The sequence below is a fragment of the Vicugna pacos genome, chromosome 27, assembly GCF_048564905.1.
Source record: "Vicugna pacos chromosome 27, VicPac4, whole genome shotgun sequence".
NCBI lineage: Eukaryota > Metazoa > Chordata > Mammalia > Artiodactyla > Camelidae > Vicugna > Vicugna pacos.
In genome coordinates this window covers 19,599,779-19,613,634 of record NC_133013.1, presented here as the reverse complement: position 1 = coordinate 19,613,634, position 13,856 = coordinate 19,599,779, and the positions used below count along the sequence as shown (strand labels likewise).

General features: G+C 39.6%; 1 protein-coding gene across 3 annotated transcripts in view; it reads right to left on the bottom strand.

Annotated features, from left to right (window-relative positions):
- PDE8A (phosphodiesterase 8A) overlaps positions 1-13,856 on the bottom strand; it is a 117,034-nt gene that overhangs the window by 49,502 nt on the left and 53,676 nt on the right. For all 3 annotated transcript variants that reach the window (XM_006198413.4, XM_072950848.1, XM_072950847.1), the window contains exons 2-3: positions 4,302-4,358; positions 2,545-2,735 (exon numbers count right to left, since the gene is read on the bottom strand). In XM_006198413.4, coding sequence (XP_006198475.1) covers positions 2,545-2,735; positions 4,302-4,328 — 218 coding nt within the window. In that variant the 5' untranslated portion in view covers positions 4,329-4,358. The remainder of the gene's footprint in view (positions 1-2,544; positions 2,736-4,301; positions 4,359-13,856) is intronic.

Here is a 13,856-nt window from a genome sequence, read left to right as displayed (position 1 = left end):
TGCTTCCTCTACTCGGAATGTTTTCTCCACCTTCCTTCCTTTCAAAACTCCTGCTCCTCCTTTGGGGCTCAACTTAAATATCCCCTGTGAAGCCCTCCTTGACATGGGCACCGGCAGTGCTTTGTATGTATCTCCTCTGTTGGCATTTATGAGACTGGACTGAAATCGTTTGCTTGCCCTGTGAAGGTATTCTAAAAGGAAGATGAAGGGACAGACAGAGCTCTGCCAGGGCTAAGGTCTCGTGAGCTAAGTGGAGAGCAGGCTCAGGAGGAAGAGCCTGGAAAGATTCCTTAAAAGGACAGTCCAGAGTGGGCAGGCACCTGTAAAGGGATGCTTTTAAGGGAGATAAACCAGGTAAGGGCGAGAATCAAGTTGAAACTGATGTAGGGAAAATAAATTAGGGTCCTCTCTTGCCTCTAGAAAACTCGCCACAAATGGCACAAGGACCTCCCGATCCCCCCAAATCCTCAGCCGACTAAGATAATGTGGTAGAACACAGCTAGTGAGAAGGACTTCAGATTCTTGGCCAGGGCTGGGACACAGCCATCAGGAAAGGAGGGTGGTGGGGAGTTGTGGTTATAGAGATCTGCTTTTGGCTGGCACGGGGGGATGACTGCTCTGCTCACTCCTCACTCATCCACCAAACTTACGCTTACAAGAGCTCCTGAATGAAAGAAGGCACTTAGAGCAGCCCCCTCGATGGGCTGGAATATGACACCACACTTTGTGAGGAGCCACCGACAGCAGTGAGGATGTGCTCCATCCTGAAAAGACCACTCCTGTCCTCAAATTTAGAAACCCGGGGGAGGGGATAAGAACGTTCTAGCGACCTGTGGGCCAAATACAACAAGGTTGGGCTCAACATGAAGAACTTCTGAAACTCAGAGCTTTCCCCTGGGAAACCCTAACCCCCAGCAGAGGCTGGACGGAAGGTGGTGGGGAAGAGGACATGCATATGTGACAGTATATGCTTCTCTAAAACTACATATTAAGCAACTCGGGTCACATTCCCTATTTTACAGTTGTATAAATTTTTAATTGACGACGTAACAATAAAATTTGGCTGAATGAATTAACCCTATTTGTTTAGAATATTCCCAAATTGTGTAACAATAGTACATTTTCCTCCCTCAAAAAGTGGAGCATAATTGTATGTTACGTGTATTTTACCACACACACAAAAAGTGGAGCATAACTACCATAACTTAACCTTTCTTTTATAACACAGGGTGATCTAGCAGCATCAGCTCTATGAGAATTGATTTCCATTGTCCAGCACATACCTGTGGCTAGGTTTGTACCTGGACAAGAAGCCAAGTTTTCCCCAGCACAGCATTTCACCCTCACTTCACCTTTTCTATCTGGGCTCTCTTCAGCGCTCCTTAGACACGTCTCCTGCCTCGCAACAGCGCACCAAGACTACAAGCACGACGTAACTAAGATATTTTCTTCCCTTCCTCTGAGTGCTATCCCACAGATGTTAGAGACAGAAAGGATCTTGGAAACCAAGTGCTCCAAATTTACAGCTGAGAGAATACATCCTCAGAGAAAGCAGAGTTACCCAAAGGCAAGCAGCTAAGGCTCCTCTCCACCTGGATCAGAGCTCTCTCCACATCTCTTGAGCCATGATCCCTCATGGACGTGCCGTCAGATAACACGTCAAACACATCCGGGCTGCAGTGACAACGGCTAACTGCCACCAACCAGACAGATATAGGAGAGGAACACACGCAGCATGGGAGGTGCCAGTTCAAGGCCAGGGGAAGCTCCACTGAAGGTGGCTCACACCTGCATGAAAGCTACCTCGTTTTACTGCCTGAAAGGGGAACCCTCACTGCCAAGGAAACAAGCGCATGGAAGTAACCATGCACCTGCAGACAACCTCTTGACAGGATGTCATGTTCCTGTCAGCTCAGTTTATAACCCTTGTTATATTTGGTTTTTAATCTTTTCTATCTCCTAAAAATCAAGATTTAAATGTCCCTAAAATTAATACATTATAAAATTTTATATTAAAATTACGATTTGTCTTTTCCAAAATAGTTTTCTACTGAATATAGTTACTGTTTCATTTTGCCTTGCTTCCATCAGCAGCAAATGATTTTCTTTAAAAAATACTTTTCTTAGATTTATGTCTGTCTGCTACCCAGAATTCTCTCACAATACTGATAGTCTTCAAGTATTATAAACAAGGAATATTAACCTAACATTAGAAGACAATTTTAAAACTTCTTGTAACTTTAAAAACATCTGGGAAATTACATTAATTCTTGTTGCAGTAATATGCAGTGATAGTGTATTTAATTACATATTGGGTTTCATCCTTAATAATGGTCTTCATTCATATTTTCTTACTGTTTTAAGCAAAGCAAACAAAACAGAAGAGATAAGAAATGCTCCTTGAAATAATGATATTCTAATGTCTTGCTTATTTTACATGCATGGAAAGCAACTTAAGACTCTGAACTTGACTTAATGTATATCTGGGCTGCATTTATGTCATAAATGCCCATGGGACTGTTGAGGCCTGAGTCTCAGGCTTACCTGCATAGCGCCTCTGCATCCAGCTGCCGGGGATTTCTGTGGTCTATGATAATGATGTCATGATGTTTGTCCAGGAAACAGCCAAGGACAGTCTGAGCCTCCTTGGTAACTGTACACTTAAACCCTGCTTTTTCACATGCCCTACAGAATCCATTACACTGGTTATCTTCTTTGGTAAACACTAAAAGTACCTGAATGAAAAAAGCATGAACACTTTTTTAAAAAAAAGATGTTGTTAGAATTATTTCTTAACAAGAAAACTCCCAAGTATTTTCCAGGCACGTACACAGATGTGAACATTACAATCTGCTGAATAAATCCTTTTCCCACACATAACTCAGGGCCGTTAGCACTCAGCTCCCCGAAGTGCTATTTTATCTATTCTTCATGTGGGAGTCAAAGTGCATGGATCATATATTTACTTCAATAAGCCCACTTAAATAACTCACCAGAGACTTGACTAAGGATTTTATCTTAAAACTAAATCATTTAAAACATACAAATATTTATCTTAGTTAGCAGTAAGTTAACTAGGTACTTCCTAAGATGGCAAACACTAATATTCCAATCAAACTCCTATAATATTGAATACTTCAAATAATGCATTTAAATGTTCTGACTCAAGACTTTACGTAATTCCTCCAAGTTAAAAAAAATTCCTTTGATTATGAGAGATTTATTTTTTAAATTGTTTTATTTATTTTCTTGGGGGGAGGTAATTAAGTTTGCATATTTGGTTTTGAAAGGGGTACTGGGGATTGAACCCAGGACCTTGTGCATGCCGAGCACGCACTCTACCACTTGAGCTACAGACTCCTACAAGAGAAATTTAAAGTACACCAAAATGTTACACTTCAAAACCTGCCCGTTAAGTGACACAGGAACAGCACCAGGTACAAGAGACAGCTGGCTGTCCTCGTGCCTGGCCCCGATAAAGTGGGTCCCGAATCTGCCGCCTCTCCCCTCCCAGCCAGGCCCCCCACACCTAATCTGGTTCAGGAGTGCACACGCTCCATCCCTTCAGACCCAGACTGACTAACAGGGGCAACAGTGGTAATGTCCAGATGGGACAGACAGCCTGTGGGGGAGAGACTACAAAGCTGACGGAAACCATTTCTCCAAGACTCAGTCCCTTTAAGCTTACCCAGGGGCACGGACAACACAAATGCAAAAATCTAAGAGAACGCATTTCTGCCAGTCCTCTTCACACTTTTTAAGATGTCATAGCCAGCGTGCGTTTGTGTAAAGGAAGCATCAAATAACTTTGGAGCTAAATTTCAATTGGTTACTTGGTCTAATATTTTGGATTACACAATTCATAGATATTTTCTCTCTGCTAGAGCTGATTCAGTAACATACAGCGCTTTTACTTTTTATATTGAAAATTTAAAACCTACAGAAAAGTTGTGAATGTGAATGAACGCTAGTATACTCTGCCGGTTTCATTAATTGTTAACATTTTGCCACCTTTGCTTTCTCTTTCTACATACACACACACACAAATTATACATGTTATCTTAATGCTGAACCTTCTGAAGTAGGTTGCAGACATTTCTTCATCTTTAACTATCTCAATGTGTATTTCTAAGAGAAGTATATTCTCTCATAACTATAGTACTGTTATCAAGCTCAGGAAATTGAACATTGATCCAATATTCTACCTAAAAGAAAAGATTATTTTCAATATGTAACTTTAGAGATTCTCCCTTCCTCTCTTTCAAGAAAACCAACATGAAAATCACAGCATGGTATATTACCTGGAGTTGATCTGGATGAAATCTCATGGGGCCAAACTGCACGCCAGCTACTGATACCTGTAAGAAAAAGATTTGCTTAAAAATAAGAAGAAAAAAAAAGAGATAAACTTGCTTAGATTTTTCTCTCTCTACTCAGTGCCACAGATGAAAGTAAAATTTCTACTTCAGAGAAAAATGACAAACACTTAGTAGACAGAGGAATCCCAGGCATCCCCTTATAAACCCCAAGAAAGGTGGAGAGCAGGGAAGGAAAAATAAAATTAGTCTGATCCCAGCTTTTCTTTTCCTAGTTGTGTGTGACTTTCAGTGAATTACTCAACTTCTCTCAGCCTCAATTTCTCATTTGTTACAAAGATCAAATGAGATTACAATAATAAAGACCCTCCAAAGATTAGACACTGAATGAACATTGGTTCCTTCCACATTTACTCCCATCTTTCCCCTGACGGACAATGAGATCTTACATCGAAAATGCACATAAATAATGAAATCCAGCAATCAGAATCATGGGATGTCAGAGCCAAAGAAACCTTACTGAGAAACAGTTGACACTTTCATTTTATAGAGGAGCACAGTGCTTATTCAAAAATGCTCATCTATTTGAGAACTTAACACCAAGGCACAAAGATAAATACAATGTCATAACCAAACCCCAATGAGTAATAAACATCATAGCACCAATGGAGAGCTTAGCATATACTGGGCTGAACATATGTAATCTCACTGAATCTTCACAACAGCGTGAGAGTTTACAGTTGGAAACCTGAGGTTCCAAGTACGTTAAGGCCACACAGCAGCAAGAGGCAGCTGGGATTCCACTGACCCGTCTGTTTAGTTCTATAACCTGTGCTGCAAACCCAGGGCCACTGGAAGGTTTGGGCAGTCTGTGCACTGCACAAAGGGGCACAACAGAGGGAGAAGGTAGGGCTGAAATCCAGCCGTGAACCCTGGCCCTGGGCTGCTATCCCGAAGAAGAGACACGTTTTTTGCAAATTTTCCAGAAACACTGTATGAAGGGACCCCTACCCTACTCCAGGCCTCTGGGTGATGGTATGAGTCCATACTTCGGACACAGCAGCAGCAGAACCCGTAAGATACCTCCTGGCTGCCCACCTCCCATCTCTCCCTCAAGCAGTGCTCTCTCCTACAGTAAATACATGTAACAAAACCCGCTTAGAGATGGAGGAAGTCCAGGTATATTTTTAACTGCTAAACTGATGTCCACTAATAATGGGACACCGACTCAGTTTCTGATTTGCTTTGTAGTAATTTCATCTCTCCAAAGGTGTAAGAATGAGGGTCACTACCACTCTGGACCTAAGACTGGGGAGGAGGACTCTGTGGCGGGGGGGGGGGGGGGCGGAGAGGACAGACACCCCACGGCACCATCCAGCCTCCTGACCTGGGAGCTGCAGGCCACCTCATGTCAATAGGCACAGCTGGATGCCAAAGCCGGAATTTCTGAGAGAAGATGATCCAGGAGGGCCAGGAGAGTCTTAAAAGAGAAAGACCTGCTCTATATAATCACCCCCCACAGCTCAGAGAGAAGGCAAGCAAGAGGCACCGAGACAGACCAATCTGAACAATGAGTTTCTTGTTGGTTTTTATGAACAAAGTTTAAAGAAACAAATGAGTAAAAGAACAAGAAACGATATAGGCCTACTGCCTGGAGAAAGAAAAGGAAGAAAATGACAGGAAAAAGAAAAAGAAGGAAAATTATTTCACTAATTTTCTAGAGTACTGGGGGTAGGGGGGCACTTTCTTAAGAGAAAGCAAAAACCCATCAACAGGAGGGATGTGCCGCTGCTCAGGATAAAGTGGTTTAGACAGCGGTCCTCTGTGTGAACCGGGATCTGCAGCCTCTCACAGAGGATGCTCATGAAATTTGCTACAAAGGATCAGTTAGAACATAAAAAAATAAAGTCTGAAAAGAGAGAAAGAAAATATTCACAAATAGCATAAAAACATACGATATACTAGGTCACAGAGAAAACCTTAAAACATATTCCTACAAATAAGACTTGGACAGTTTTCATTTTCAACTGTAATGCAATCAAACCAAAATTTAAAACATGCGTTAGCAAATACTCCCTTACCCGGAAAATTTTAAAATATTAACTCATGTAATTTCTGAATCAGAGAGGGAAATGTAAACTACACCTACAGATTACTTGGAAAATAATAGAAATGAGAAAATCATGTAATAAAACCTGCAGGATACTAGTAAATTTTACTCATGGATAAAATTCAGTCTGAAATCTTTTTTGTCGTGAAAGTAGAATTAAGTAAACAGATTAAGCTTTCAAATCCCCAAATTTGCGAAAGTAAACAGTACAAACTTAAGGAAACCAGGAGAAGAAAAATAAGTTAAAGGTAATAATTAATAAAAATTTAAAATGTTAATAACTGGCTTGATTTTTAAAAATACATTTATGTATACATAGTGTTGGTCATAAGCTGAGGGACAAGATGAAGGTATGGGTAGCTAAGGGCAGAAGTCTCATCCCTCCGGGGAAAACAAGACCGAGCACATGTTGCACACCAAAGGTGGGCGAAGTAACTTTTACAAAGGACAGCATAACTTTTTATGATCTCAACTTATAAAAATAATTCACCACTACATTGATTTTAAGAAATAAAAGAAGCTATAGAGTAATTTTTTTAAAGATCATGGATTTTGCCTCAATATAATTTTAGCACTATCATATAAAAACCCTCATGTTTCAGCAATTCTATTTTACCACTGGACACCTACTTTATTTACTTAACTAGATTGCATTTTAACCTTACATCCTGTCTACGGGGTATATCCGGCTCTCAGGACCTCTGTTGAGCAGTGTCCCAGCAGAGCCGGACAACTACTTACCACTGCCCCCCCAAAATAACCACCACCAGGAAATCTGATGACATTACTCAGTGAGCAGACGTCAGCAGTGGGCCCTCAAAGAGTAAACAACTTCCCAACTGCTCTGGATAAGGGCATCGGAACTTCTAGAACTCTTATATTCACCCTTTTTGTGTGTGTGAAAATCAGAATCAAGCTGATCTAATGCTTCAGGCCATAGCTGTTTTGATAATTATTTTTCACATTAGTATTTAAGAAAGGAATAGTCATTTTCAAATCAATTTTAGTAACACAGCTTTCAGCTTCAAAAGCAATAGATATTTCTAGGTAATATAGAAACAACAGTATATTTTTGAGCTGACGGTAGTAACTATACAAGTTGTTGAGTCTTTTGGTTTTTTAAATATTTACATATTTATTAAGACTTACTGTTAAAAAAAGATTGTTAAATTGGGATATCAGATAAGGATGATCTCTGTTTGTATTTTAATATTTTAAAGTATTTTTATAAATATGGCTGGTAGAAATATGAAATAAATCATTATTCGACACTTGGATGAACCACCTATCAGATTTCTCTCGTTTGCCTAACTGACCAACATCATGACACTAGAGGGCAAAGTTACTATGCCATAAATCTTGATCACCGGTGGAGGTAGGAGAGGAAAGAGATAAATAACCTGTCTAAAAATTCTACTCTCCTGAACACCCTCTATCCCTTGCCTGCTTTTTTTTTTCTGTAGCTTTAGTCATCATTGCCACATGACTTATTTTATTATTTATTTTATTAATTAAGGAGCGTCTCTCCCACAAGAATGTTCTATGAAGACAGGGATTTATCTGCTCTATTCACTCTTATATTTCCAATACAACTGTGCCGGCACATGGTAGACATTCAAAAAATCTTTCTGAATGAACGTTTACTCAACAGCTAACCTTTCTGAACCAATCATTACCTAGCAATCATACTCATACCAACCTGTACATATTCATGTGCATGTAATACAGCACTTTGTTTTCAGAGTATTTTCATATATATTTTATTTTATAAAGGAACACAAAAGAAGGAATCTTAGGAAAAGCCGAAGCCTCAGGAACCACAAAAGAATCATGTGATCTAGCTCTCTTTCCCACATCCCCTTTATCAGAAACAGAAAGTTATGCTGGGATCAATTTATATTAATTGTTTACAAACCTAGGAACTATAGTAAAGACATAAATCAGATTTTGTCCACACCACCCCTCCAGGCTTCCCCTGCACAGCCAGTGGCCATCTTGTCTCTGGAAAAAGAGTGATAACTTGATCAAAGGGGCAGAGCCTGGACAAGAGTCAGGAGACACCAGTTCTTAGGTGGGGAAGAGTCAAAATTAATCCGGACATTTGTGGACCACCTACTTACTATGCTATAAGCCAAGCACAGAGCTAGGTACTAGGAGTGCAAAGACCAAATGCCTACCCTGTCCTTGAGTAGTAGGAGGGGAAGATGTAAATGGTGACAACATGGTTCAGTTATAATAGAGAAAGAAGGTGTCTACTATGTACTAAATACTTTGCTTCCAATCCTATTTAAATCCAATTTAGTCCTTATCATATGAATAAGGTAAGTTCATTAACCCCATTTTTTGATGACCAAACTGAAGCTCAGAGCAGGATGGTTAAACAGCTGGTAAGTGGCAAAGGTGGGAACTGGACTCAATTCATGGGAACTTAATTCCCATGGTCTTTTCATGCTACATTGGGAAAGGCCTAAAATCACCTGACCCTAACCTGTAACTAGCTGAAATAAGACCAAGAACCTGAAAAGCCTCATTCATCCATTTGACAAATCTTTGTTGAACACCCACTATGTGTTAAATGGTTTCCTAGGTACTGAACATTCATGAGAACAAGAAAGAAAATATCTCGACATAACAGGGAAGGATTTGATGGCGAGTAACCTGTTGCTATTCTGAATCAGAGTCAAGGAAGGCCCCTCCAAGGTGGCATTTCAAAAGGCAAGATCCGAATGACAAGGAGCCAGCCATGCCAGGAATGGAGGAAGAAGCAGAAGGAAGGCTGGTGCCCAGGACCCAGGGTGGGAACAGGGGAAAACTTAAGGAAAGGAAGGGGAGGAGTGTAGAGATGAGCTCATGGCTAGGCAGGAGCTGTAAGATGCAGAGCTTTCTGAGCCAGGACAAGAAACTTGGGTTTTATTCTAAATTTAATGAAAAGCCACTAGAGAGTTCTACATAAGAGAATGGTAAGATCTGGTTTTTTATTTTTTAAAAAGATCCCTTTGGCTACCTGTGGAGAATAGATAGTGGAGGGGTAAGCGTGGAGGCCGAGGCAGTAAGGAAGCTTCTGTAGTAGTCCAAGTAAGAGGGGATGGTAGCTTGGCCTAGCAGTTGCCATGGAGATGAGTAGATGAATCTGGGTGTGTGCTTTGGAGATAGAGTGATCAGGACTAGCTGATGTATAGGGCACAATCAAATTCACTGATTCCAAGACCAGAGTTCTGATGTCTGACCTGCAGTTTCATAACAGTGTTGTGTGGTAATTTGGGGTTCTGCAAGGCACCCTGATAGAAGCTGATGTGGGTCTGCTTGGTCCTTTCCAGATCTACCCACAAGATGGCACCAAGATCTACCCAGAGGCAAAGCTCCTTCCCCTGGTCTTCCCAGAGCAAACGTCCCACAACCAGTATTCCTGAGATGGGACAGATAGATAGAGGTTTGAATTATGACCCCTTTCCCTAAAAACCTGAGTAATGAGTAACAGATATGCAGCTCTTTGCATGGTGCCTGGCACACAAGTCAAGTTTAGCCATTACCACAAGCGAAAGGCGACACATAAGTGTTCACAATGCCCCTGGTTTGGTTCTAGAGCAACGAAGAAATCCTGACTAGGTGTGGGAGCTAAACACATAGGTTTGGCAGAAAGTGGGTTTCCATCCTGAAAGCTATTTGAAAAAGTCAGCCACAAAAAGTCAAACTGCTCATTCCAACCTCCTTTCTGTGTTAAACCATCAGACCTTCCGAATGCAGTCCTCAACCTGATGTGCTACTGTTTAAACCATCTCTCAGTCCTCTTTTAAGAGGGCTACACAAGGATTCTCAGTAATTGGACTACACTGCTTTTTAAATAAGTAACACTGGTTTCTTTAAAGTTTCTCTTTGGAATATTTTTCACTACTAACAATGTCTAAGTCTAAACTTCAAATAACCAGCTCAGAAAAATCAAGGAGGAAGTCATTTTCTTGTGTCCCAAAGAAAACTCAAGGTTTCAGAGGAGAAACCACAGGGAAGGGATGCAAGTAACAACATCAACAGAGTGTGAACAACCCGTGGGGCAGATAAAGTCCTTAGGTCAAGGATCGGGGGGTTAGGGATGAGGGGACAGAAGGGAGAATGGCTGGAGACCTGGCCCCAAGCCTCGGACGCTGCAGCTGGATACTGCTACCCTGCTTCCCCTTCGTTACAAATAGCAGCAACAGCCCAGGCCACAGGTTTCTTTCCCAGGGAGACTGTCTTCTCCCAGGACTGCTTTTTCCTAAGGGTTTCGAGGTAAAATCTTGACCAGACACTGTCTGATATTTACAGAGAAAAAAAAATGTACATTTATGACCTCCAAACTAAATACATTTTAAGACTTTTTTTTTTCAGAATAGTTTTAGGTTTACAACAAAATTGGAAGGGAGGTACAGAGATTTCCCTTATAACCCCATGCCCCACACATGCACGTCTCCCCGTCATTAACATCACTCACCAGAATAGTACATTTTTTACCAAATGACACATCATAATCACCCCAAATTAGTATTTTATCTTACAATTCACTCTTGGTGTTTTACATTCTATGAGTCTGGACAAATGTATAGTGATGTATATCCGTCATTATAATATCATATAGAGTATTTTCATTGCTGTACAAATCCTCTGTACTCTGCCTATTCATCTCTCCCCACTCCCACCCACTGGCAACTATTTATCGTTTTATTGCTGTCACAGTTTTACCTTTTCTAGACTGTCATATAGTTGGAATCACACATGTATGCAGCCTTTTCAGATTGCCTTCTTTCACTTAGTAATATGCATCTGAGGCTCCTCCATGTCTTTTTTGTGGCATATCTCATTTCTTTTTAGTGCTGAATAATATTCCATTGTCTAGATGTACCATAATTTTTCCATTCACCTACTGAGGGACATCTTGGTTGCTTCTAAGTTTTGACACTTATGAAGATGCTATAAACATCCTTGTGCAGGTTTTTGTGTGGATATAAGTTTGCAACTCCTTTGGGTAAATGCCAAGGAGAACAATTGCTAGATCATATGGTAAGAGTATGTGTAGCTTAGTAAGAAACTGTCAAACTGTCTGCATATCCCCTGTTGCTCCACATCCTCGCCAGCATTTGGTGGTGTCAGTGTTCCAGATTTTTGTCATTTAAATAGGTGTGAAGTAGAAACTTACTGTTATTCTAATTTGCATGTCCCTGATGATATATGGTGTGGAGCATCTTTTCATATGCTTTTCTGCCATCTGTATGTCTTCTTTGGTGAGGTGTCTGTTAAGGTCTTTGGTCCATTTTTAAATCAGATTGTTTTCTAATTGTTGAGTTTTTAAGAGTTCTTTATATATTCTGGACAACAGTTATTTATAGGATGTGTCTTTTGCAAATATTTTCTCCTAGTCTATGGTGTGTCTTCTGATTCTTTTGATAGTGTCTTTCACAGAGCAGAAGTTTTTAATTTTAATGAAGTCCAGCTTATCAATTCTTTCTTTCATGGATTACATCTTTGGTGTTGTATCTAAAAAAGAATCACGTGGAAATGTTAGCTATCTTAATCCAGCACCTTAGTTCGCTTGTCCACACTACCACTTCTGAAATGTTAGCTACCTTGACTGTGGTTGTGGTTTCATTGGTGTACATACATCTGTCAAAATTCAACAAATTGTACATTTGATATATGTGTAGTTTACTGTACAGGAATCATACCACAATAAAGGTATTAAAAATAAAATAAAATAAAATAAAATAAAAAAGCATCATTATGACCAAGGTCATCTAGGTCTTCTCCTGTGTTATCTTTTAGGAGTTTTACAGTTTTACATTTTCTTTGAGGCCCTCTGATCTACCATGAGTTAATTTTGGTGTGACATCTGTATCTAAATTCGTTATTCTGCATGTGGATGTCCAGTTGTTCCAGCACCATTTGTTGAAGAGACTATCTTTGCTCTATTGTATTGCCTTTGCTCCTCTGTCAAAGATCAGTTGACTATTTGTGGATGTCTATTTCTGGGCTTCCAATTTTGTTCTTTAATACTGGTTAGCTATTCTGGGGTTTTTGGCTTTCTATGTAAATGTTAGAAACTTGCTGGGACTTTAATTGGGATTGCATTGAATCTATAGGTCAAGTTGGGAAAAACTGACTTCTTGACAATATTGAGCCTTGCTACCCATAAACATGGAATCTCTCTCCATTTACTTGGTGGTTCTTTGATTTTGTTCAGAGTTTTGTAGTTTTCCTCATATAAATCTTGTATATATTTCGTGAGATTTATATCTAAGTTTTCATTTGTTTTTTTCGGGGGTGCTAATGTAAATAGTACTGTGTTTTTAATTTCAAATTTCACTTGTTCATTGTTAATATATAGAAAAGAAATTGACTTTTGTATAATAACTTTGTATCTGCAACCTTGCTATAATCACTTACTAGTTCCAGGAGTTTTCCTGTCTAATGTTTTGGATTTTCTACATAGACAATCATGTTATCTGTGAACAAAGACTGTTTTAAGTTTTCCTGACCAAACTATGTAACTTTTATTTCCTTTTCTTGCCTTACTGAATTAGCAAGGACTTCCAGTATAATGCTGAAAAGGAATGGTAAGAGGGGACATCATTACCCTGTACCTGATCTTAATAGGAAAGCTTCAAGTTTCTCACCATTAAGTGTGATGTTAGCTGTAGGTCTTCTGTAAATATTCTTTATCAAGTTGAGGAAGTTTTCCTCTATTCCCAGTTTACTAAGCATTTTTATCATGAATGGGTTTTGGGTTTTGGATTTTGTCAAATGTTTTTTCTCCATCTACTGATATGATCATAAATTTTTCTTTTTTAATCTGTTGATGTGATGGACTACAATAATTGATTTTGATATAGAATTAGCCTTGCTTACCTGGGTTTTTACACCTTTTATATTTGAATTGCTAATATTTTGTTGAACATTTCTGCATCTCTGTTCATGAGAGATATTGGTCTATAGTTTTCTTGTAATGTCTTTGTCTGGTTTTGGCATTAAGGAGATGCTGGCTTCAGAGAATGAGTTATCTTCTGGAAGAGATTGTAGAGGATTGGTATAATTTCTTCTGTAAATGTTTAGTAGAATTCACCAGTGAAACCACATGGGTGCTTTCTGTTTTGGAAGGTTATGAATTACTGACTCAATTTCTTCAATAGATATAGGCCTATTCAGATCATCTATCTCTTCTCATGAGAGTTTTGGCAGATACTGTCTTTCAAGGAATTGGTCCTTTCCATCTATGTTATCAGATTTGTGGGCATAGAGCTGTTCACAGTATTCTTTTGATTTCCATGGGATCTGCAGTGATGTCTCCTCTTTAATTTCTGATATTAGTAATTTGTGTCTTCTGTCTTTTTCAGTTAGTCTTCCATAGAGGTGTCTAGATTTTATTGATCTTTTCAAAGAACTAGCTTTTGGCTTCATGGACTTTC